Genomic DNA, 23,367 nt, shown 5'->3' on the forward strand with positions numbered 1-23,367 from the left:
GGTTTTAGGATTCTGTCAATATGCAAAGTGCTGCAGCCTGTGTGAGAGCCCAGGGCTCCTCATGAAGTATGGAATTCTTTTGGGAAACACTGTTGGAATACACTCAGTTTCCACAGAAGTGAAAGGTGCATGTAATCCTGTAAAACTGGGATTTCTAGCATAGCAAAATCTGAATTATTTAAGACTATAATCCCTGATTATTCTAGAATATAAATAACTGCAAAATTATTTTCACAGGGGTCTACTTTGATTTCTCTATTTCGCAAGACAGGAGGGAGGGAATTCTATAGCTTATGGAGCACATCCAGATAATTATATGTCACTACAACTATAAAAATATGTCCTCATGTAACCTACACACAAGAGCAATCACTTAAAATTTAATGGTGAGGGAGATGAAGGATCACTGCCATTTACAGAATATAGAAGATAAAAGTTTCAAAATCTGCCAACAGTAGAAAATGTCTCTTACAGTGGTTTTTTGTCATCCATGTAACCCTAATATCATGTGATAAGAAGGCATTGCTATTTTAAGAAATCTGAGTTAGACAAAATTTGCATAACTTGATTTTAGGGAATATTGAGCATCCTTACAAATAAATCTCCTTAGCCTTATTTTTTAAAAGTTCATGACTCCAAGATGTAGGAATTCAGGAGACACTTGAAGGAATTAATAATAGCACATAACTGCACTTTCTCTATTAGGCCAAGAGCTTTAGTGTGGCTGGGAAATTAATGCTTCCATAAATTACAATTCCAGAAGGTCCGGTACGGCTGGCTCTGTAAGTCCTCTAACAGTGAGCACAAAGAGGATCAAATATACCAGGGCTCAGGCTTTATCCCTTCCTCATCCATAGATAATTCAAAGAGATCCTCTTCATTAAGGGCTTTGGCACATTGCCTACAATTTCTTTTTGGGCCGCTGTGAGCTTAATGATGCAGAACAATGGTCTTCCCTCTTGTTGAGCACTTACCTTATTGTACCTTTAATCACATCATAAAAACCAAATTAAGACACCTCGTCATTAGAGACTGTTGTAGCTGTGCATATCAATGCTTTGTGCTCCAAATACAAAGGGGGCTGTGGCAGAGCAGTGTCACCACTGATGAGTGTGGCAGCAGTGGGGTGCAAATCCCAACTTAGATGTGTCCCAAAGTTTACTTCCCAGCTGAATAAAGCATATTAAATGAAGTAATATACACTATTAGGTTTTTGGGTGTCTGGTTAAATTGGAAATCTTCAGAAGTTACTAAAAGTTGTGCAAATGGAAGGAGAAGGGGGAAGAAAGAAAACCGGAAAATTGGGAGGATATTTAACACCAGGTTTCTGATGTGCTTTATTCAATTGCCATCAGCTCCTACATAAACAATAACAGAAATCAGGGCTTTTCCCTTTTTGTGAAAATTCCTGAGGGACCAAAAAGTAAACAACATTGGAGGAAATTTACAGAAGAATGACTCCTCTGAGATAGAGCTTTTGAGAGTGCAAAAAGCCTGCAATTTAAGGAACTTTCTCAGTACTTTTTTCACACTAAGCACACATTGCCCACAATATGGGAGGTAAAAACACAGTGAAATAATTTCCTAAATGGACACAGTGTTTTACAGAATCCTCCCAGCATCATGGAATGGTTTGGATTGGAAGGGACCTTAAAGACCCTGTAATTCCACCCCACTGCCGTGGGCAGGGACACCTCCACTGGAAGAATCTCCAAGCACGTCAACATAGCATCATTTGTGACTTAAAATTCTAAATTCACATGTGTAGTGCCCAGAACTGTTCCCTGGGATTTAGGATGGTGGAGTTCACCCAGTGAGAAGAACAGCCCATCCAAAGTGGCACCTGCAGCTGAGGAACCCTGAGACAGGTGAGCAGAGAGCCCAGCCCCTTCCTGCAGGAACCCTGAGACAGGTGAGCACAGAGCCCAGCCCCTTCCTGCAGGCTGTCCCTCCAGGCTGGGGACAGGCTGGCAGGAATTGAGCTCATGTTGCCTCTGCCCTTGGTTCAGCTGAGCTGAGGTCAGAAGATTCTCAGTGGTTGTTGAGCTGGCTCCCTCACAAATACCAAAGTTCATATATAAATAAACAGTTGTTGCCATGATCCTGCGGCGTGTCGGAAACTCGAAAGCTTCACTCACATGCTCCCAGCCTGGCACGTCCCTGAGACATGGAAAAATGACAGTGTTGGGAAAGAACACTACTGGGCAAGCTGGGTTTGTGCTTTAAAGCAGACTGAGGTGCTCTGTGGCCAAGGTTATATAAGCACCAAGGTCAGGCACAAATTGTGTGCTAATGAGGGGTCAGCAGTGATGAGGAACAAGCCAGCACTGTTCTCCATTGGCAGCTTGCAGTGGCATCGCTTGCAGGACACTGTTCCCCAGCAGAACTCCCACACAAACCTGCTGCACTGAGCTAATCACCAGTGCAGGCCCCCTTGCCATCAGAATTCCATTTGCACGTTCAGACTTGAGAAAACGAGACCAAAGGAATCAATCAGTAAGAAAGCCTAATTCAAGGAAACAGACTAACTAGACTTAAACCTACTGAGCAATGATGTTATCCTAAAGCAGGGCCAAAGTGAAGCTTGCCAAGATAAACATTCAGCTCAAAAAAAAACCCACCTAATCAAAACTGTAAGATTTGGAAAACAGAAATAATTGCCTCTGTGCATATGCTTTTCACACCCTCGAATTTAATTGGGCAGCCAGAGAATTAGTTGCTCTACATTTCAGTAGTTTTCCATGTTAAGACCAAAGTGGTGGTGCCAATTATAGGGAGCTGCTCTACTTGAAATACAGTGTATGGCTTCAAGTGCTCTGTATGTGCAGCCTGTGCTGCAGCTGAAATTAAAACTAGCACTGAAGTTCGATTCTGTCACTTCAGTGCCATTAAACTCGACCTCAATAACAGTTGTGAACCTATCACACTTACTTCAAAGTAGTCATGTGTTTGCTTAAACAAGATGTTAATTCCAAGGGCTTTGTTCTAGATGGGGTTTTCTGCTGCAGAATTAGTTCAGCTGTAGAAAAACTCTGCCTGACAGACTGGAGACTCATAATCTTCAGAAAACTGCCCTTTAATGATCGTGGCGCCTGTCTGTGGCTCACAAGTCCCCTTTCCTAATTAGACATTTAGCAGAAACTGGCAATTGAAATTTTCCTCTTCACTTGATGATGAATAATGCAGTGCCTCTGTTAGGATTTCTCGGGAAGATATTCTTTATTGGGAAGTTTAGAGGGATATTTTGGCCATTAAAGGAACATAAACAAGATCTGATATGAAATAAACAAATTCCTAATGGTCACCTGTGATATAAATGCCTAATTTGACCTACTTTGCACGTTAAATGCCTCGGTGCTACATAATCTTCCTAAAACCTACAGTGCCTTTCATCTTTACAGTGGGCAGATAAAATGCTCAGCCATAGCATGGATTTATTAGGATTTTTTTTAATGATGAATGATTGAGGGGTGAGTTTTGTGATGCTTTACACTTAAACATCTGTTTAATGCTACAAAGCAGGTGGCAGAAGCCACAAGGGAGGAGGCACCAGGGACCATCACTCTGTGCTCTGCTGTCACCTGTCAGACACGGGCTGGGAAAAAAGGAAACATATGGAGTAATGAAAAAGTGCAGATTCAATACATGTGTTTTGTTGTGTTCATTAATAATGGAAGAAAAAGGTTAGGCTTCATTTTCACTGGGACAGGACAGCTCTGCAGTTACATGAACACTGGATTGGTCCTTGCAGAGATTTGGTGTGTAAAGGGAAACAGATCCAACTGGAACTTGGTCACAAGTCGGGAATTTGACAGGAGAGGGGCAGAATAAATAAAGTCAAATATGCATAAACATTAAATATTCACTAGTTCAAGCAGTTACAATTGAAGGAAAACTTCCTATTAATATGGAACTACTAATAGGAAGTTCATACTACTTAATATGAATATACTATTCATATTATACTACTTAATATTAATACTAGTATTCATACTACTTAATATGAATATACTACAATTGAAGAAACACTTACTATTAATATGGAATATCTTCAGGCAAAAAGCCAAATGCCACCATCCAAAACACAAATGGTCAGAATCAGGGCACTGTTTTCTTCCTTGTGTCCATCCAGGGATGATCCTGGGTAGGGACACAGAGGGTTGGATATGCTGTCCACTGGCATAGGAAGTGGGCACTGATATATCAAAATTATCCCACATAATAACAAAAACCACAAACAGAAATGCAGCACAAAGAGGGTTTTTTGCAACTTCAAACCAATAGTCTGTACATTCCTGCAAAGTGAAAACTGAAGATCATTTTAGAGAAAGCAGTCATTCATATGTTGGAAGATCACAGCTGATAAGAACTTTTAAATTTGGCCGAGGTGCTTCAGAGCTCAGCAGAAGCTCTTGTGTCTGACCCGACAAATCTGTGTAATTGCCATCAGTTTTAGGCAGAAGCAAAGGAAAATGAAGGTGTTTTTGTCAATGTCTCACTAAGAACTCATGGCCGTGGCAGCATGGAGGGACGAGGTGGTGGGACTCCCTCCTGAGCCCTCCTGAGGTTTGTGTTCTTCAGCTCTGCCTGTGGAAGGCCCAATGTGCCAAAGCTCCTGAAGCAGCAGGGCTGAGAAACCCTCTGGGATCTCTCACTGGGCTCCCACAGGGCAGCACAGGGTGTTCTTTCCATCTTTTCTTGGATCCAGCTTCAATAACCCTCCTCAACACAGGTGATCTTCAGAGCTGCTCTTCCCTTGTCCTGCATCACATCTGTGGAAGAGGGGAGGGAGTGGGAAGATGGATTTAAAAGCTACAGACAATGAAAACGGGGTGCTGGGAATCAGAATGATCCTAAGCACAGTGGTGGGACGGGAGGTGTGAGTTGTGCTGTGCCCTCCTGTGACCTCAGGCAGATCACTCACTTGTTCTGTGTTTCATCTTCTGTAGGGATCCCTTTGCCTGTTTGTCCTGAGCAGGTCTCCAGAGGCAGCCCTGCCTGTGCTGTGTGCTTGCACAGTCTGATACGCTGCTAAAATGATGTCAGTGTTGTTTGAAGTGCTGGTCTGTACACCAGAAACTTGTATTACTCTGATTTTAATTGAGTATGGTGTTAAATATTGCCTTACCAAACTCTGAGTGCTGGAAGGCCATAGCAGGGGAAAGCTCCCCCCAAATCTTAGTGTTTGACCATTGCCTTTTTCTGTGGGAGAAAGGTGCTGCTCTACAGGGGCTTTTGGTCTGATTCAGGACAAGAATTGTTTCTTATGCTGCTCAAATTCAGCTTGAATCCACATAACATTGCACCTTCAAAGAACACGAACTTTTTCATGCTCTTCACTCTCATCGTGTGTTTTTTTAAACATAAATATAGAATACAGAGCTTTTTAAAAGCTGTCACTGATAAAAATCTTTAATTTGCTGTGCTACATGAACACACAGACATGGGTTTTGCCCCCTGGGAAAAGCACATGTGGGAAGGGCAGGAGCATTTCCCAAGGAGCCACGCTGGAGGTGGACAAAGCAGAGGATGTGAGAGAACGGGTAATTACACTTGCTGAATCCAGTCATTAGTAATTCATGGTTATTTATGGCTCATTTGTAGCTCACTCAGAGATGCCACTGATTGGCCCCCTCTGGGCTGCAGAAATGGCAGAGAGAGGCATTCAAAGGGGAGGTCTGTAAACTTTGGCTCTGTTCTAGGTGGACCTGGGTTACTAAGGCGCGAAAAGACACACAAAAGATCACTTGAAAAAGTGATTTCTGCCCTGATATAAAGTCATTTAACACGATTAATGCATATTTAAGACAAAAAGAGCTCCAAGTAAACTTTGCTTCTAGTGAAATCCAGGAATCTCAGAAGCCCCAGCACTGCTCTGTGTTTTCATTGAAGAAAATTATAAAATCCCCTGTGGTTTTATTTTGAGTAGTGATCCGCTGGAGCAGAGCCTGAGAACCCAACCAAGAGCATCTTAGTATGCTACAGACACTCCTGGCACTGCCTTGGTAATACCTAAATGTGCTAATTACGAGCAAAATTAAAATTCCTTTATTTCCAGGCTCTTTTTCCCAAGATTTTCCATTTGCAAGTTAACGGTTTGGAGGACAAATGTATTCTGTGCTCTCAAGGAAAAGAATTTTTCCTTGGTCTGAACTGTTTTGTCATGGATGGCTCGCAAGGCAGAAGGGAAATGCACACACATGGAAACAGTCTATTACTAAACAATATAATTCTGGGGTTTTCAAAAGGAGGGAGACTGTACATATGAGGGAAATAAAAGAGGGATTAGATGGATCTGCAAGAAGAATTACCCTGTATTTTGAACCTTTTTTTCTCCGATTCCTGAGGAAAAGGAGGGTTGTAAAATAGGCTTTTTGCTGCTCTTGCTTCTATAAAAATCTTTAAAGTTGTGCTGCTTTTTCTTAGTATGCAGACTCCTTAAGAACTTGCTAAAGGAGTGAATCAGACCATAAAGAGCATTTTAAATGGAGCACAGGCATCTGCAGTCTAACAGAACTAGCATTTTTATAGTGCACTCCCATGGATTTGCATGAATTTCTACAAAGAAAAGCTGCTTACTCATTCTTAGGCAAAAAAGTTTTTTTTTTCTCTGTGACATTTGTGAGGCACAGAAGAGCCAACAAGCTGTACAATGCATACAAATGTTTATCATGCATGGCATTACCCCCACAGAAGTCAGCCTAAAATAATGGGAAAAAATAATTTACTGAAACTCATGGTTTCTGATGTGTGCTCCCAACATCCAGAAAACAATGTCACACACTATTGGTGCAAAAATAAAATACAAAATAAAATAATACATATTATAATAATATAATATAATATAATATAATATAATATAATATAATATAATATAATATAATATAAATCATTATAACAAAACTGTTCTGCATGGGGATTTAGTGGCTTTCTCAACCTTTCAGTAACTTCTTCCACCAGTGCCTGAAGTCATTTCATCTGTGCTGTTGTAAATTATGTTTGTGCATGGTTGAGGGCTGAGCTCTCCATGCCCTGAGCATCCTCCCCACTTTCTCTCCTGGAGCCCTTTCCTGTCCCAGCCCTGTCCCAATGTCCCTTTCCAGGGCTCCTATCTGTGCCCCTGCCCCTGTGGGAAACTGGAATGAACTCCAGGAACATCCTTGTGCAGAGATGTGTTAATTCTGTGTGTTAATTCTGCTCTCACAGGAGAACAGAAACCACCACTGTTGGGCTTTCCATAAGTTCTGTGTCAGAAGGAAGAGAAAATCAGAATTGGGGGCAACCAGGAGGAAGTTTTGTCCACTTGTAAACAAGTGACACATTTTCATGCACCTGAAGGCCTCTAATTTATGTCTATTTAAAAGTGGCAATTAATTAGCCTTCTCTTCCCACCCAGAGAAACAAAGCGTGTAAATCACTTACCTTGCTCAGTAATTAAACAGCAGCTATTGATAAAATGACATTTATGTAACAGCACAGCCGTGTGCTATCGTGCCTCATACCTCAGGCAAAAATGAGGATGTGTTTTGTAGTAACAGAGAACAATTCTGCCATCCCAGCCTTGGCTCAGATTCCCTTTGCCTTGCACAGGAGGTGCAGCCCTGTCCTCACAGTGGGAAGGCTGCAGGGCTGTGCCAATGCTGACCTCAGGAAATTAGCATCTGAACGGTGGCATTGGCTCAGGAACCTCTCAGCAGAACCATTGTTAATCTAAAAGCACGTCTATAAGTATAAAAACGTGAGAAAAACTGTCCTTGTAAAAGGTATTTCACTGTGACATATCTGGAGTTAATAGAAGGAAGAGATTTCAACAGGAGGGATGCCAAATGCCTTGCACAGCTCCAGCAGAGAGAAACAAATCTAGATCCAACCCCTTACACACTCACAGCACTGGAAAATTACATGGAAAGCCATCTCCTAGTGAGGTAGAGCAAATTCTTCACAAGCCTAAAAAGATACGAGGGTTTTCCTGTTGTTTTTTTTTTTCCTTTTCTCCTTGTTGAGAACATCACTGCTCACAAATCATCACTGATTTATTTGGTTTTTTCCACTTAATATGTAGCTACCAACAGAAAGAGATTTGAGAGCAGACTCAGGAAGGCACTTGGGCCTTACCCCTCCCTAGGATCTTACTGCCTGATTTTACCCTTTTATCTCCAAGGTAGCACTCCAACGTTTCCAGCCTTTTTTATGGCTCTGAGGAGTCTGATCTCCAGCTACACCCCCATATTTGCTGTACTCACACCTCCTAAGCTGTCATGGGATGTTCCTCAGCGATTCCACCTGATGTTTAGGGTTCCTCAGTGGAGTTCTGCTGCTTCCATTTGGGCCAGATAGATACAGCATATTAGATTTTTTTCTCATTCCTCTTTTCATTAAATCCTGTTTATTCTTCTGACCATTTACTTCTTGGGTAGAGGAATTAATGAGAGCTCCATGGTCAAAATGAGAGTTGAAGACATTGTTTGCTCCTGTTAGTTTGCTGGGGTCACTCGTTTAGATTTGTGCCATGTTCTGCCTTTGGGCATCATTTCTCTTTTTCTCAATCACAAATATATCACTTCCACCTTCACTGACCATGGCAGCATTTTCCCCTCCATTATCTCAGTTTGACCATGGAATGCTGGTGGCACTCTTAGTTTCATAACTTCTTGATTTGCTGTTGATGTCCTCTCTCAGTCAGAGCCTGAGCTGGGGCACTGCAAAAGCAAAACACCCTTGGCTCCAGTGGGCATCAAATCAAGCTCAAGTGACTTTTTTATTTTCATTCCAAGTATTAAAACTTGCAGGAGACACAGGATTATGCCATCTTTATCTGCAGATTTCTTGCTGCCTCTATAGATTTCTTGGTCCTCTCTCCAGCCTACTTTAGTGCAGAAGAACATACAGTACATACTAGAAAATAGAATACTGTAGATGCTATTTTATTTTATAATCATTGCCTAGCTTCTATTAAAAAAAAAATCAGTTCAGGCATGCCTTCCTTATTCACTGTGTGGTGTTAATAGAGAGTATTTGTGTCCCTGCCTCATGCAGTGGCTAAATCCATTCTCTGGCTGCACCACAAATTTCACCCAAGTCCATTCAGCTCTGTTTAACTCCAGTCACTGCATTTTATCTATAGTTTTCTCCATAGTCAGTATGTTTCCAATGCTAAGAAGGTCCAAAAGCTAAGCATTTCAGCCTTCCAGACAAGTTAATTTATCCACCCTTTGTGCCATGAAAGATCCCATTGTCTCTGTCACATGGCGTGTTCTTCAGAAATTATGCATATTGGTCGTTTTTGGCAGACTTCTGAAGCATTCATGTGCATGGATTTTAATTTTTTCTGTGTTATTTCACATGTAACTGTTAATAAGGAAAAAAATTGCTGAGCACAATTCAGCAGCATTAGGAATAAAGTCTAGGAACATAAAGCCCTTTTTTTTTAAACAAAGCAAATCCATACAGATTTATTAATTTATTTTATTATGTATTTATTGGCTTTTAAGCACGGGAAATAATTATTTGTCAATTGTGACAAATTTTCCATATAGAAACTAAGTGTTATTATCACCTATTTGCTAGACTCAGGATTAGCCACAAGTACTGACTCAACACAGACACCCATTGAGATCATCCCAATATATTTCTCTTCTGCATCATTTGTGTGCTGCTAAAAATAAAATACCAATACCTGCTACATTTTCCAGACTAAAAAGCAATTTATCTCTGTTATGCATAAGCAGACTGGGGAATTACTGCTTTTTATTATCCAAATATTTAGCACTGCCATCTTTATTTCCCTGTAATGGAAAATTATATTGGTGTGCTGAGATGGGAAATGCTTAAAAAAAAAAAGTAATTACGAACTATTCACTGCTCAGTATTTACCACATATTATGGCACTTACTGTAGGTTTTTTAGGAACCAGATTCAGAAATGTAATTCCCTGCTGTAAAGCACTTTTGAGTGTATTTTTGTGTCTCTGTGTGTTCTTTCATCATTTGTTGAAATGATAACCATGTGTCATAGATCAGCATCAGCACAGTGGCCAAGGCTGCTGCTCAGAGCAGGAGCCTGCAGGGCTGAAAGGATTCCACTCAGCTGGGCTTTAGGAATCACCTCCGGTAAGGGATCCACAGGCTGACCCCAAACCATTCATCATGTGGACAGCTACTGTCCAGAGGATTGTTTGCCTAACAATTGTGGGTGCTGCCACAGCTCACAGAAATATTAACTTTTAAAGACAAAATCCCCAATCATATCTTTGGAGTGGGTTAAGAAGCCCATAATAACAGCAGAAGAGTGACTTGTGCTTCCATTTCAGTGCAATCATTGCCATCCTATCAAACCCATCCTTTGCAATTGTATACACATCAAATAGAGTTCTGTAGAGTTATCAATTGTAGAGTTATCAATTGTAGAGCTATCAGTTTACCCACTGGAAGCTGAATGCCAGAAAGTCTCAAACCTTTTCTACACAAGGTCCCTCTGCAGCAGGAGAAGGTTCAGATTAAAATTTACCTGGCTTATCACCCCAGTTCTAAAATCTGGTCCCATTTCCTTTTTCTTGGCTATGCGCCTTTTCTTTTTCATGGCATTATCAGCTTGCAGACAACATAGTCAGGAAACTACTTGGACCTAATTCCTGTAGTAGCAATTTATGGCACAATGCAGCTACTGCTGCCTGTTCCCTGCATGACATCAAGCTGTCCTTGAAGTTGTGATTATTTATGTAACAATTGCATAGGAGAGCACAAAGAGGATGCCAGTCCACGGATTTGCAGAAATAAAAGTGTCCTAAGGAACCTAAATTAAAATGTAGGCCTGTAGTAAACTGTCTGTAATCCAGGTTCATGATAGCATTTGGGAATAAACTGGAAATCCTTTGCAGGATTTTACTAGGTTTTACTGTGAAGATGGAGAAAGGATCTTCATAAATAGTTTCCTGCTCAAGAGTTATTCTGAGCACATTTCTGAAAAACATTATACACTGAAATTTAGATTCTTTTGTTTTGATTGCTTGTTGGGTTTTGTTGTACAAAAAATAAAAAAGAAAAATTAGGATGCACACAGTAAAATGTGCAACGTTTAATTTGCAACAAATAATAAAACTCAAACCATAATCAGCATTTCCTTTTTCCAGAGAAAACATTAGGCTGAACCTAATTTTACAGCTGTACAAACTGTTTAAAAGTAATCTGCTCAATTGGGCGAGTTAATGATATTTAATTTGACCAGGCCAAACTTTACACGCTGTGCATTACTGGGAGCAGTGGTGTGCAGTGTGAGTGTTGGTGTGATGTAAATGTCATGCCAACACCTTCCCCTCTCAGCTGGCTTCACAAAAATCCGGTGTCATCACCTCCCTAAGGCAAACCCAAGGTGACAGCAGGAAAAAGTGTTATTTGCACACGGTAATTCAGCAGGAATTTGGCCTTTTCAATCTATTCTGCACTCAAGTTAACCCTCTTTATATTAGGCAGCTTTTTGCCCTGGGCAATATGTTAAGTGTGGGCTAAATTCAGTTATTGTGCTGAGTAATGTTCTCATTCAGATGCCCCACTTTAATGTGACTAAATGTGGATTATAGTGAGTATTTATTGCAGTGTGTGAGTTCTCTGCTCAGCCCCCAGTTCTGTGGCCTGGCATGTCTCCTGTTATTTCTATCCACTTCTCTAAAATTGAGTTTTTTATTGCAGTGACTGACTACTACCATCATGTTTCATCTGAAAAATTGTTCATCAGACACAAACACATAGTTTTGTGTTTTGGTTTTGTTCAGCAAAAAGGCAAAGAGTCTAAAAAGCAAACCAAAACCAGAAAAACTCCAGGACAATCAGTAACTTGTTGTGTATGAACAAGGGCTGAGGGATTTCTAATCTGCAAGAAACAAATGGGGTGCTGGGTTGTACTTCACCTCAAAGAGCAAGCCCAGTAAAATCTATCAAAATAAAAGGCAGAGCAGAGGATTTGTAAAATTACTGTAGTGAAAGGGGAAAATGAGAGATGCACAAGATTGTGGGGATGGGCACTGGCTGCTCACACCTTGGTGGTGCTAAAGAGGCTGACCTGCAACAGAGGGTGGGGAGAGTTAAGGGAATAAAGGAGGGATTTATTAAGAGGCCTTCAAATGATGGAACTTGGGCACTACAAGAGCCTGGCCATGATTCTGCCCAAGATGGACCCAAGATGGATGGTGTGTCATGAGTTTTTTTACTTCTATAAGTTTTGGTCCGTTTCCATATTGGGGTAATTTTCCAATCCCAGCTCCAGGTGATGCAGTCCCACCCTCCCAGTTTGCTCCCCTCCATTCCCTGTTTGCATTTTTGGGGCTGAAGCTGCAGTGGTGTCCTTGGTTCTGGGGCTGGAAAAGGATTGTTCTGTGGGACTGAGGAGAGGAAAACGATTGTTCTGTGTGACTGAGCTGTGAGGAGAACTTGCTGACATTTTATATGAAATTTGGAGTTGCAATACAGTACAGAACCTGGAAAATATGAAAGTTAAACCTTGAGGGATCACTGGCGTGGCTGGGAGCTGAGCCTGTGTCCCTGACAGCTTTGCTGTTTCTCCCCACAGGTCAATGGGAAGGATTTATCCAAAGCCACCCACGAGCAGGCCGTGGAGGCCTTCAAGACAGCCAAGGAGCCCATCGTGGTGCAGGTGCTGAGGAGGGCCCCCCGTGCCAAGGCCCACGAGCCCCAGCTGGTGGATGTGGGCACCCAGACCGACATCACCTTCGAGCACATCATGGCCCTCAGCAAGATGGGCTCACCCAGCCTGCCCGTCCCCGGCCTGGACCCCTACCTGCTGCCCGAAGAGTAAGTGATGCTCTCTGAGCCTCAGAAATCCTTGTGGAGCAAGAATCCATGTTGTTCTTTGATTATTAAACTGGGGTGCCAGTTGTGGGTTTTTCTGGGTCTGGATTGAAGGCCCTTGAGGCAGTAGTTCATGTTTGGACTCAGGCGTTTATTATTTCTTATCAGTAAAACAGTCTCACTTCTGTGAGTTCTGTAGCTTTTCATTAGAAGGCACAAAATGGCCAACAATCTCTTGTTACAAGGTCTTTTAAGATAAACTATCCAATTAAGAACTGACACCAGGATTATTTTCTCTTTTAACCCAATAACTGATCTCAAAGAGCTCCAATGGGGACTTTTCTGCCCAATTACAAAATGGTACACAAACCCATGGAGAAGAAGGAAGAAGAAGCATGAAGGAGAAACCCAGGACAACACCCTGTGCCCTCCATCTTGCTTCCATCCACAAAATACTAAAAATCCCAAAACTTCAATTTCTCACCAAGTGACACACCTACACTGCTCTCTATAATCTATTTCACACTTTTGTGGGTTTTGGTTTATCTTGAAACTTTTTTCTCCATCAATGAGGGTCAGAGCCAGTGCTCCCCTGGGAGTCAGGGCACCCCAGAGCAGACAGGGAAATATTCCCAGTGCTCTGGGTTTCCACACTTGTGTTCCATAGTGGTGTTTTATGAGTTCACAACCTCACCTCACTCTCTGGTAAACATGTTCTCCCAGAAGTAGCCAGGATTCATCCACCACTGAGCCATAACTCACAGCATTTTCATTTTTCCTACACATTAGCAGGACATTACTCACATGAGTAATGCCACTGAGTCACAACATGGCCTCATAAAGCTCATTTTTTTTTGCTGGCATTTGATGGATAAAGTTATTGCATTTTGTAATTCCTCTCGCTGCCTCTTTGGGTTGCTTATGTTTTAACTTTATTTTTTATGGCTGCCATAAATTGTGTAATGCTAAGAGCTGCTGCATTCTGTTCCAGTGTATTAATTACTTTATTATAACCCTGCAGCGCTGTTACTCGAATAAGTTATTTTCTGGGACTAAAATTACTTACCAGTGTTGTCATGGATGTTTTAGAATCAAATTTTAATTATTGTTAATGGTAATTTGATGCTTTTGTACTTACAAATACAAATGACAATTATCTCCTGGCGCACACACCCCCCGCCCTCACATGCTGTTGGAGAGGAAAACAGCTCCCCAAGGAGCCCCTGCAGATTGCCTGTCATCCTGCCATGCATCTCCACAGGGAGCAGGGAATGGAAAGGATTCTGACCCTCTCAGTTGCTGTGTGTGAGAGGCTGATCTGGTCCAGCCGCAGCAATTCCTGGTTTTTGAGGTTTTGAGGTGAGGCTGCACACGGTGAGAGCAGGGCTGGTGTGCCCCCACCCTCCCAGGGCACCTCCCCAGGCATCCCTGCCTGCCCTCCTGGGAATTGGGGTCTGGCTGTGAACAGGCACTGATCCTGCACTGCCCCTGAGCGATTTTCAGAGCACAGAAACCTTCCCACATGAGCCAGTGTGACGGTGTTCACAGGCGTTTTCAGATGAGGGAAGAGACGAGGATTTGACTCTATATTTCAGAAGGCTTGATTTATTATTTTATCATATATATTACATTAAAACTGTACTAAAGGAATAGAAGAAAAGGTTTCTCAGAAGGCTAGCTAAGCTAAGAATAGAAAGGAATGAATACCAAAGGTTTGTGGCTCTGACAGAGCTCTAACCAGCTGACTGTGATTGGCCATTAATTAGAAACAACCACATGAGAGCAATCACAGATACACCTGTTGCATTCCACAGTAGCAGACAATCATTGTTTACATTTTGTCCCTGAGGCTTCTCAGCTTCTCAGGAGGAAAAAAAATCTTAAGGAAAAGATTTTCATAAAAAGATGTCTGCGACAAGCCAGGACCATTCCATGGCAGTGCCTGTTCCTCTCCTGCCTCTCTCTTGCAGGTACTCAAAGGAGATATTCCAGCACGGCCACATATTCCCAGCCCACTCAAAATTCAAGCACTGCAGCACAGTTTAGTGGAAATATTTGACAAAAGGCTGGAGGTTTGAGCTTGCAGTGAGCAAACAGCAGGGCTTGGAGCCTGTGGAGAGGACATGATTGTTCTAGGGCCTCGACACTGCGCCTCCCAGCCTCATCTGCAGTAGGGGCTTTTAGTACCAGCTGCACTTAGAAAATGGCAAGGATTCATTCCTGATGAATCATTTAGGAAAATATTATTCCTTGTGAGGGTGGTGAGGTTCTGGCACAGGGTGCCCAAAGAAGTTGTGGCAGCTCCATCCCTGGAAGTGTCCAAGAGAGGTTGGAGCAACCTGGTCTAGTGGAAGGTGTCCCTACCCATGGCAAGGGTGGAGCGAGATTTTCCTTAAGAAAAGATTTGCCTTCCACCCCAAACTGTCCCATGATTTTATCATTCTGTGATTTAGGTTGCCATGTGCCTGCATTATTCCACCTTAGCCCTATCAGCTCCATATTGTTCCTTAATTATTAATCCCAGCTGCTGGGTAAGCAGTGCCCTTCCCATGCCAGGACCACACTGAGCTCTCTGGCTGTGCTCTCACCCAGCACATAAAAGCAAAGTCATTTTCTCCTGGTGTTTCCTCTCACTTCTCCCAATTCCATTCAGATTAATCTCGCCTGCCTCTAACAACTTGACTATGCTGGCCAATTAGCAGATGCTATTACATAAATAGCCTCAGACGTGTATCTTGTTAGCAGAGAATTACAGGAAGTTTACTCTCACTGCAGATAGAACAATCCAGCACAGAAAACAGTGATCACAAGAGCATTACACTGCTCACAACTTCCAAAGTAAAGGCAGTGGAAGTGTGGGAGAGCTCAAGCAGTAAAAAGCAGCAGGCTGTCCTCCTACAGTACACGGAATTTTCATTTAAAACACTTACTGGGGTAAGTGGTGTAGCTTACAGAATTAACCACATGCAGCTCCTCAGTGTGGGGGTCACTCCATCATCTCCCCTACAAGCTTGGAATGCATTAACAAGTTCCACTAAGGTCCTGAGTGCTGTCCTAAAAAATACCTTTTTTTTTTTTTCCAGCCATCCATCCGTGCATGAATACTATGACCCCAATGACTACATGGGAGGAATTCATCAAGAAATGGACCGGGATGAGTTGGAATTGGAGGTACTTCATCTGAGTAACTCTTTCATTTCCATATGCACCTCAAGGTCTTTGAATTGCATAAAGTGGAAAGACTTTCCAAGGCAGATATTTGTGATAACATTGTTCACTAGTTGCTGATACCTTTATCACCCCATTGAACTGTGAGCCAGGCACTGATGATCATCAGCTAACATAAATAATGAAGTCATTGATTCCTTTAATTAAATTCTGTTTAAGTGTGCTGATTTAGGCTCTCTGAAAATCTGAAGGGCTCTGCTGAGTGGCAGGACCTGTTCCACATAACCACAGTAAAAATGTGTGAGTTTCTCTTAAATATTTCCTGGCTGAGAAACAGATGTTCTTGATCATATAATTTTGAAGTATGTTAAGTTTACAAGACAAGGCCAGGATAGATTTGCCACTCTATTAAGCTGTTCCTCGCTTTTTCATTACTTAAGTGACAAATGTATACATGTGAAATTACAGATAATAAAAGTTGAACCAGTCATGAAGGTATGCAAGCCCTTTTCCCTGACAAACCTTTGAAAACCACTTTTGGTTTTAGTGCTTGCATATCCCATCAGAAGTTCATCTTTAGTTTTCTCATTTCTTATTTTAATAGCCTGCTCCCAACCATTCAATGTACAGCACATAAATTGTGGAGTTCTGCAAGATACTTTAGCAGTACTGACCCAGTGAAGTGGTTTTAGTTATTTGTAATAAATAGCAGCAAAGAATCCCAATAGTTCTAAATACAGCCAGCTGTCTGAGCCGGCTGATCCATCCAAGGCTATCAGTAAGAGAATATTTTATACCCTTAGCTGGCTTGCACTTCTAATTTCTTAGATCCTGGTCCTGCTAACACCTGTTTGTCACAGCAAGCAGTGCTGAAGCTCTGCTGAAACCAGTGCAGATTTATCAACAGCTTCAGTGGGAGCAGAGTTCAGCCCCTTCCATGAGCACCAGGTTGTTTCCTTCTATAAAAGTGTTTGCAGGATCAAGGACTAAAACCCCATAAAAAGTTTGCAAGCTGTTCTCAAATTCTGCGGATCTGGTAGCAATTCATGTCTGTATACAGACGTAAATCAAAGGCAGGATAAAATCAAAGTGCCAGTAAAACAAATGCTACTTAGCAGACTTCAAGGCCTTACTTTTCAAACAAGGCCCTTTTTTTCTCTCTTAAATAAAAACAAATACAATCTAGATTTCAGTCTCAAAGGAAAATGTAGAACAAATCAGTGTTTTCTACCAGTATCTTTCCAAAATCTACTTTTTAGGAAATCTAATATTGTGGGTAAATTCTAGTACTTCCATTAGAAGGTCAACCAGTTGAGCTGAAAACAGTTTAAACACACCCACTCCAGTAGCCAAACCTTAATATGCCTCAAACCACAACATTAATAATTGTGACATTGATATAGTACTTGATGGCAAAAGGTGATCAGCTCGGTAACACAGGCAGATGAACATTAGGAAAGTCTCTGTAGCCTAATAGTATTTCTTAAAAACCACTAAAGATTCCTGTTCAAATTGTAAAGACTGTGATCAATGGTAAGGTCAAAGTGCTAACAGGGACTCAACTGGCTGGTTGCTTTTTTGTTTGCCTTTTGATAGATATGTTTTAAAAGACCACAAAGGCACTGTTTCATTGACTGCAGCAGGAATGTCGAAAGTAAGAAAGCCATCAAGTCAGCCTTCTGGGTTTCTATGTCTATAAAATGTGCTTTGAATTTAAATCAGAAGCTCCTCATCTAAACTTTTATGGTCTATAACTGACTGGTTAGTGATTTGTAACAAGCAAACAAGACAAAAAAGGTGAAATAGCCAAGTTTGCAATGAACCTCCAATGTAAATATCCATAGGAAGGAATTTATGCTGGCAGTATTGCTGAGGTGCCAAAATTGTATTCTCGGTTTTATCTCAACATTTGTCTTAAAATTGATGACTCGGAGGTAACTGCCATATATTCCCTGCTACAAAAACAAATAAATACCATTTCTTTTCTTTTGAAGTTTCCGTGCCACAAGTAAAGAGGAACTAAATCGTGAACTCCTATTTTATTATAAATTAAAAGTACATTCATTCTTCACGGAGGCCCAGCTAGAAGTCATTTCAGGCTCATAAAGGAAGAATAATGTCACTCCAGGATTCCCCAGCAGTGTTATGCATTAATGTGTTTATTCAAACAAGTCTGTCCAGCTGTCAGACACAGCCCAAGCCCAGGCTCTCTCCGTGGAACTTTCTCACATTACAAAGGAGAACATTCTACATAAAAAGGGGCCTGTTCCCTCCCATTTCACTTTCTGTCTTCACCCTCCCCAATATGCAGCTTGTGTGTAGGTCTTTCTTTCCAAGAAAAGAACTGAATGGTTAGCTGAAAGCCAGTGAAGCTTGCAGATGAAAATTACATGAAATGTTTGCTACTGCTGAGAAATTTCCCTCTGATACTCTCACTCAGTCTTGGACAGGAATGAAGCATTCTCGTCAGAAGACTGAAGGAGGACACCAAAATCATTCAAAGAGCTTTTGGCCCACCCAGTGCACAGCTCCCAGTATTCCCAGCATGATCAGCCAAAGATGGACACACTGGGCACAAAATAAGTGCTTCAAGATCTGAAATTAATACTCCACTGCTTTTAGGAAAACATGAGTAAAAGCTGAGTACCAGGGTTTCAAGCTTTCCCCCTTGCTGTATTTTGCTACTTTGGTTGAAACTTTTCTTTCACTTCTCCAATAATCTGTTTGCAAGAGGGGTGAGAGGCGACTCTGAACATGAGAATTGGAAGGCTCCATCACAGGCACTGTGCAATTTTTATTCCATCCTGGTTTACAAAGCGTTTCAAAGCATCTTTTATGTGAATATATTTCTTCTCTATGAAAACTCGTGCTCTGCAGGGAGCTGCAGAGATCAGGAGCTTCTCAAGGCATTGCTGTGTCTGGGAATACAAAGAGCTGCAGCCTGGGCAGGCCTGCTTCAGGCAGTAATTGAATATGGAAAGGTTTGAAAAGCTTCACAGCTGTACTTTCTAACACAAATATTTGTGTGTTCTCTGTTTGGAACAAACGCAAAAGTGGTAAAACATTTCATCTGGCTCACAAGGCAGCACTGAGAACTTGTCCTGCCTCAGCTCTCTGGAGGTTTTCGGCCTGGCCCCAGCACCTCGTGCTGTGTGAGAAAGGTCTGAGTCATGGAGCTCTGCCCATCTGCCTGGCACAGAGCCTGGCATCCTCCAAGTTATCTCACTGAGCCATCCCAAAGCTCCTTTCATCGGGGTGAGAACACTTCCCTGCAGCCTTCCCCAGCACCACTGGGGATTAAAGCTGCTCCAGCCTCTGTGCTCTGGCAGAGAATCCCCATCACAGAGCTGGGCTGCCACAGAAACCCACAGGTAGAGTCCTGCTTCTCTAGAGCAGAGAATTTTGGAAGAAAAGTCTGGCTTATAGGCTTTTCTCCCTTGAAAAGGGAAGGGGTGGGATTCTTTTCCATTTACCTGTGTTGAAAGCCACTTTGATATAAAAACACAAACATAAAGATTATTTTCTTAGGTTCAAGAAAGCATGAAGAAGATTTTCCCTCCTGCTCTAGCAGGGTCAGTTGCCAAAAAGCAGCGAGAGGGCCTTATGCAGTATAAAAAGAAATAGTTATATATGTTTATTTATTTCCTTGACTTTGTTTTATGCATGAAACCTAGCAAGAGGAAGCACAAAAAAGGGAATCCTGCTAGTCAGGTATGGCAGAGGTCAGCACAGAAAATAAAAAATCCACCACATTTTACAGGGAGAGGGAGAAGGACAGATCACTTACCATGCAAGCTGTGTGTGAGGCTTTCTGAGTGACTGAGCTGTTCTTACCCACTGCTGTCATTTCACATCTCTACTGCTCATTTCTGTCTTGTTAGAGAAAGGACTCTGATTTTTATAAATCTGCAGGTAGGCCATAATTCTAAATCAGCAGTACAATAATTCAATAATCCTCTGCAAATGAAGGATCTTCTGAGCTTATAGAGGTTAATTTACTATTATCACTTGCTCCTAATTCATTATGATGAGTGGTTGCAGGTATAATGTCACAGGGCATGTTCATTTCTTCTTGTCTTGCTGTAAATGCCAGATGGATTTCAGCAACCAGCTCTGTGAGCCCTCCTTGGCTCTGCATTTGATGAGGAGCCAATAATCTTTCAGACACTTCTCTTGCACAGACTATTTTGAAAGAGCACCCAAATCCTCCTTTGAACATCTCTCAAAATGTCACTTTTACCTGATCAGAAGGAGCAGATTTGAATTATCTGCGAGTTGTAAAAACTGTCATGGCTGGAATTTTCACATTTATCCCATTGGCCCAGGCCAGCATTCCCCCTCTCTGCCTGCCAGCTGCTTTCTGTGCCTGCAGAGCAGCTGTGGGATAACCCCAGAGTGCCCCTTGCACTGCCCAGGAGAGCAGCCCTGAGACAAAACTGTGAGAAATGGCATCTCCTGTGGCATTGCAAACACAGGGACTCACACTTTCAAACTCCTCCAGGCCCACATTAATTTTCCTCTGTTTAATTAATTCCTGGTACAATTAATCAAGCTGCCATAATACCTGTGCTTGCAGGTGCCAGTTGTCTGTTTTCCCCTTTCATGTATCTCTGCATTTCACAGACTTGCCTCTGAATATGGAAAATAACCTTTGCTTTGAAGACTCTGGTGTTGATTCTTCAACTCCAACTGGAATTGCACACTTTTATCTCTCAAATATTTCAAACCTTTATGATTATATTAAAACTTCACTGATGCAAAGACCCACATAAAGCAGCTGTTCCTATGTTTAGGTTCATAAAATTATCATATTTGGGTAGCATCAAATCCACTTTCTCTCTTCCTACCAAGGACTAGAGGGATTGTACTCAGGAGTAGGTCTGTCAACTAATTACTCATAAAAATTCAGGTTCTAAATACCTGCTCTATACATTTTTTCTGCTCTAGCTTTTCTTGCTGCTTTATTTCTGTGTGTTTTTAAACAACAGATAGCTCTTTTCTTTCAAAATATATAGTAAAAATATAAATATATTTATATATGCGTGTGTAAATATTTTATATGTGTTTATATAAAATATATATTTCAAAATATATATTATTTAATTCACCAGATTATTTATTACCTTCCAGTATATACATCTCTGATGGTAAAATTTAGATATAAACCTGTGCTTTATTTTTTATGATTATAGGCTTATGTTGGAAAAACACCCATTGTTAGTAAAAACATGTGGCAAGTAAGAATGAAAATAACAGCTTGCTGCCTCTTTTCCTTCCACTCCAAGTGTTTGTAATTACTCAGGATCAATGGCCAAAGTCACCATATAGGTCTGTTAGGTTTTTTGGGGGGGGGTTTAGCATTATATATTTGTTTATATTTATAAATATTTATATAATATAGTATATGTTATATTTATATATATATATGGGTTTTTTTTTCAATGCCAGTATGGCAAGCAGTAGAATGCGCCCCACTGGAAATTTCTTGCCACGCTTTCAAATCAGTATAAAAGTATTCCTGAAGATAATGAAACTTTTTTGTTAAAGTATACAGGGAATATGGGAATTGTTCTGGGCCTGAAATAGGCTCAATCCACAAATTCCCACCTCACTCCAGTTCACTCCAAGGGTAAATGCAGGATAAACCCATTGACTGCCCTGCCTTTCTGGAGGATCAGCTGAGATCAGAACAGAATCCACTTTGTCTCATCTCTCTTCTGAAGAATCTCCATCTCCTCTCTAGAAAGCTCCAAAGCTTTAGAAATGTGAAGAAAACCCCACTATTAAAGCATTGTGTTCAAACCTTTAAGTAACAAAAGAGGGGGGGAAAAAAGCACAGCAGTTCACCATGGATACTATTGATTGAAACCACTTAAATACCAGCTGAAATGTCACTGACATTTACAGCTACGCTTCTTTAGGGGGGAAAAAAAAAGAAATTACACATGTTGACAAGTAAATAACACGAGATTGCTGATCTTGGCAGCTGTCAGCCAGACACACCAATAAATTATTCATATCAGCTTGTTTTATTGTCTTGCCCCTTCCAAATGGCACGGCAACAGAGATGCCAGGAAGAAGGAGCTGTGTTGTCAGGACTTTTCCTCTGGAATGGCAGGTCCAGCACAAACAGAGGGACAATTCTGGGGTCCCTTTGTGTCCCTTTGCTGCTCCCACTTTTCCCTTTCAGCACAGCCCACACCTGCCTGGCCTGAGGATGAGCAGGACCTTGCCCAGCCTCGCTCACTCCCCTCACCTGAGGAGGTAAAACACAATTCCAGGTGTTTTCACACCTCTGTCTGTGCAGCAAACCCTTCCTGCCCAGGCAGCATCCTCAGGACCAGCCCAGCTGCCACAATCAGTTGGTTAAACACCTTAAACCCCCAGGATATCCCTCAGAGGGAAAAAGGCAGGACTGAAAAATGCCACAGGGATGTCCCCAGCCAGGAACATCCCCCAGCCTGGGGCTATCTCCATGGATTTTACAGCCCTTCCTACCAACCAGTGTCAAACACAGAAGAAAAAAAAAAGAAATAACCCTCAGGAATTCCTCCTGGAAATAAAAAGCATAGAGGAAGAACATACATTTTTAAGATGGGTTAAATGTCTCTGAGATTAACAAGTCCACCATGACCTGATGAAAGCAAACACTTGCAAGATACTGAAATGCTTATTATGTTTCTATTACCAATACCAAATGCTTTGCTGACAATATATTGATCTCCAGTTACACTTTTGAGAAATTTATTAGGTGACTTCATGAAAATTATACAATTTAAAGTAATAGAATATTAGTTTTTTTCTGAAAAGCCAGAGAATTATCCTGCTTATGAGGAAATATGTATCAGCTGTGACAAATACTGAAATCATACTTTATAAGTATTTTAGCCTTTGAAGTCTTAGCACTACATGAAATATAGGTAATTTTTCTTCCTTAAGATCAATAAAAGGTCTATTTTCAAAATGACTTCCTATTGATTGAAGGGTCAAAAATGTCCCAGGTATTGATTGTCTGCATATAATCATGTTTTGCTCAGTAAGTTAACCTCGTCTACAAGTGAAATCAAAAGACATCCACTATATCACTTAAGCAAAATATTTTCATTGCATTTGAAAAATTGCTTCCATCAGTCACCAGTGTCTCGCTGACAATATATTTTCCTTTTTTTTTTTTTTTTTTTTAACCTCAGGAAGTGGATTTACACAGAGTGAACAGCCAGGACAAGCTTGGCCTCACTGTCTGTTACAGAACGGATGATGAAGATGACATGGGTATTTATGTGAGTGAGGTAAGATTGAGCTGCCTTCCATAAGATACCATTTGTCTTTCCAGCTGCATTGTTGGGCAGTTAAGACATTTATCCTCTGTTTGTACCATGTTGGATAAACAGCCAAAATG

The 23,367-nt window shown here is 41.4% G+C and overlaps 1 protein-coding gene across 2 annotated transcripts in view; it reads left to right on the plus strand.

The window, feature by feature from the left end:
- Positions 1-23,367, plus strand: part of PDZRN3 (PDZ domain containing ring finger 3) — a 131,118-nt gene that overhangs the window by 102,019 nt on the left and 5,732 nt on the right. For both annotated transcript variants that reach the window (XM_059480038.1, XM_059480039.1), the window contains 3 exons: positions 12,562-12,803; positions 15,884-15,971; positions 23,159-23,257. In XM_059480038.1, coding sequence (XP_059336021.1) covers positions 12,562-12,803; positions 15,884-15,971; positions 23,159-23,257 — 429 coding nt within the window. The remainder of the gene's footprint in view (positions 1-12,561; positions 12,804-15,883; positions 15,972-23,158; positions 23,258-23,367) is intronic.

This window comes from Ammospiza nelsoni, chromosome 11 (assembly GCF_027579445.1).
Source record: "Ammospiza nelsoni isolate bAmmNel1 chromosome 11, bAmmNel1.pri, whole genome shotgun sequence".
In the NCBI taxonomy this organism is placed as follows: Eukaryota; Metazoa; Chordata; class Aves; order Passeriformes; family Passerellidae; genus Ammospiza; species Ammospiza nelsoni.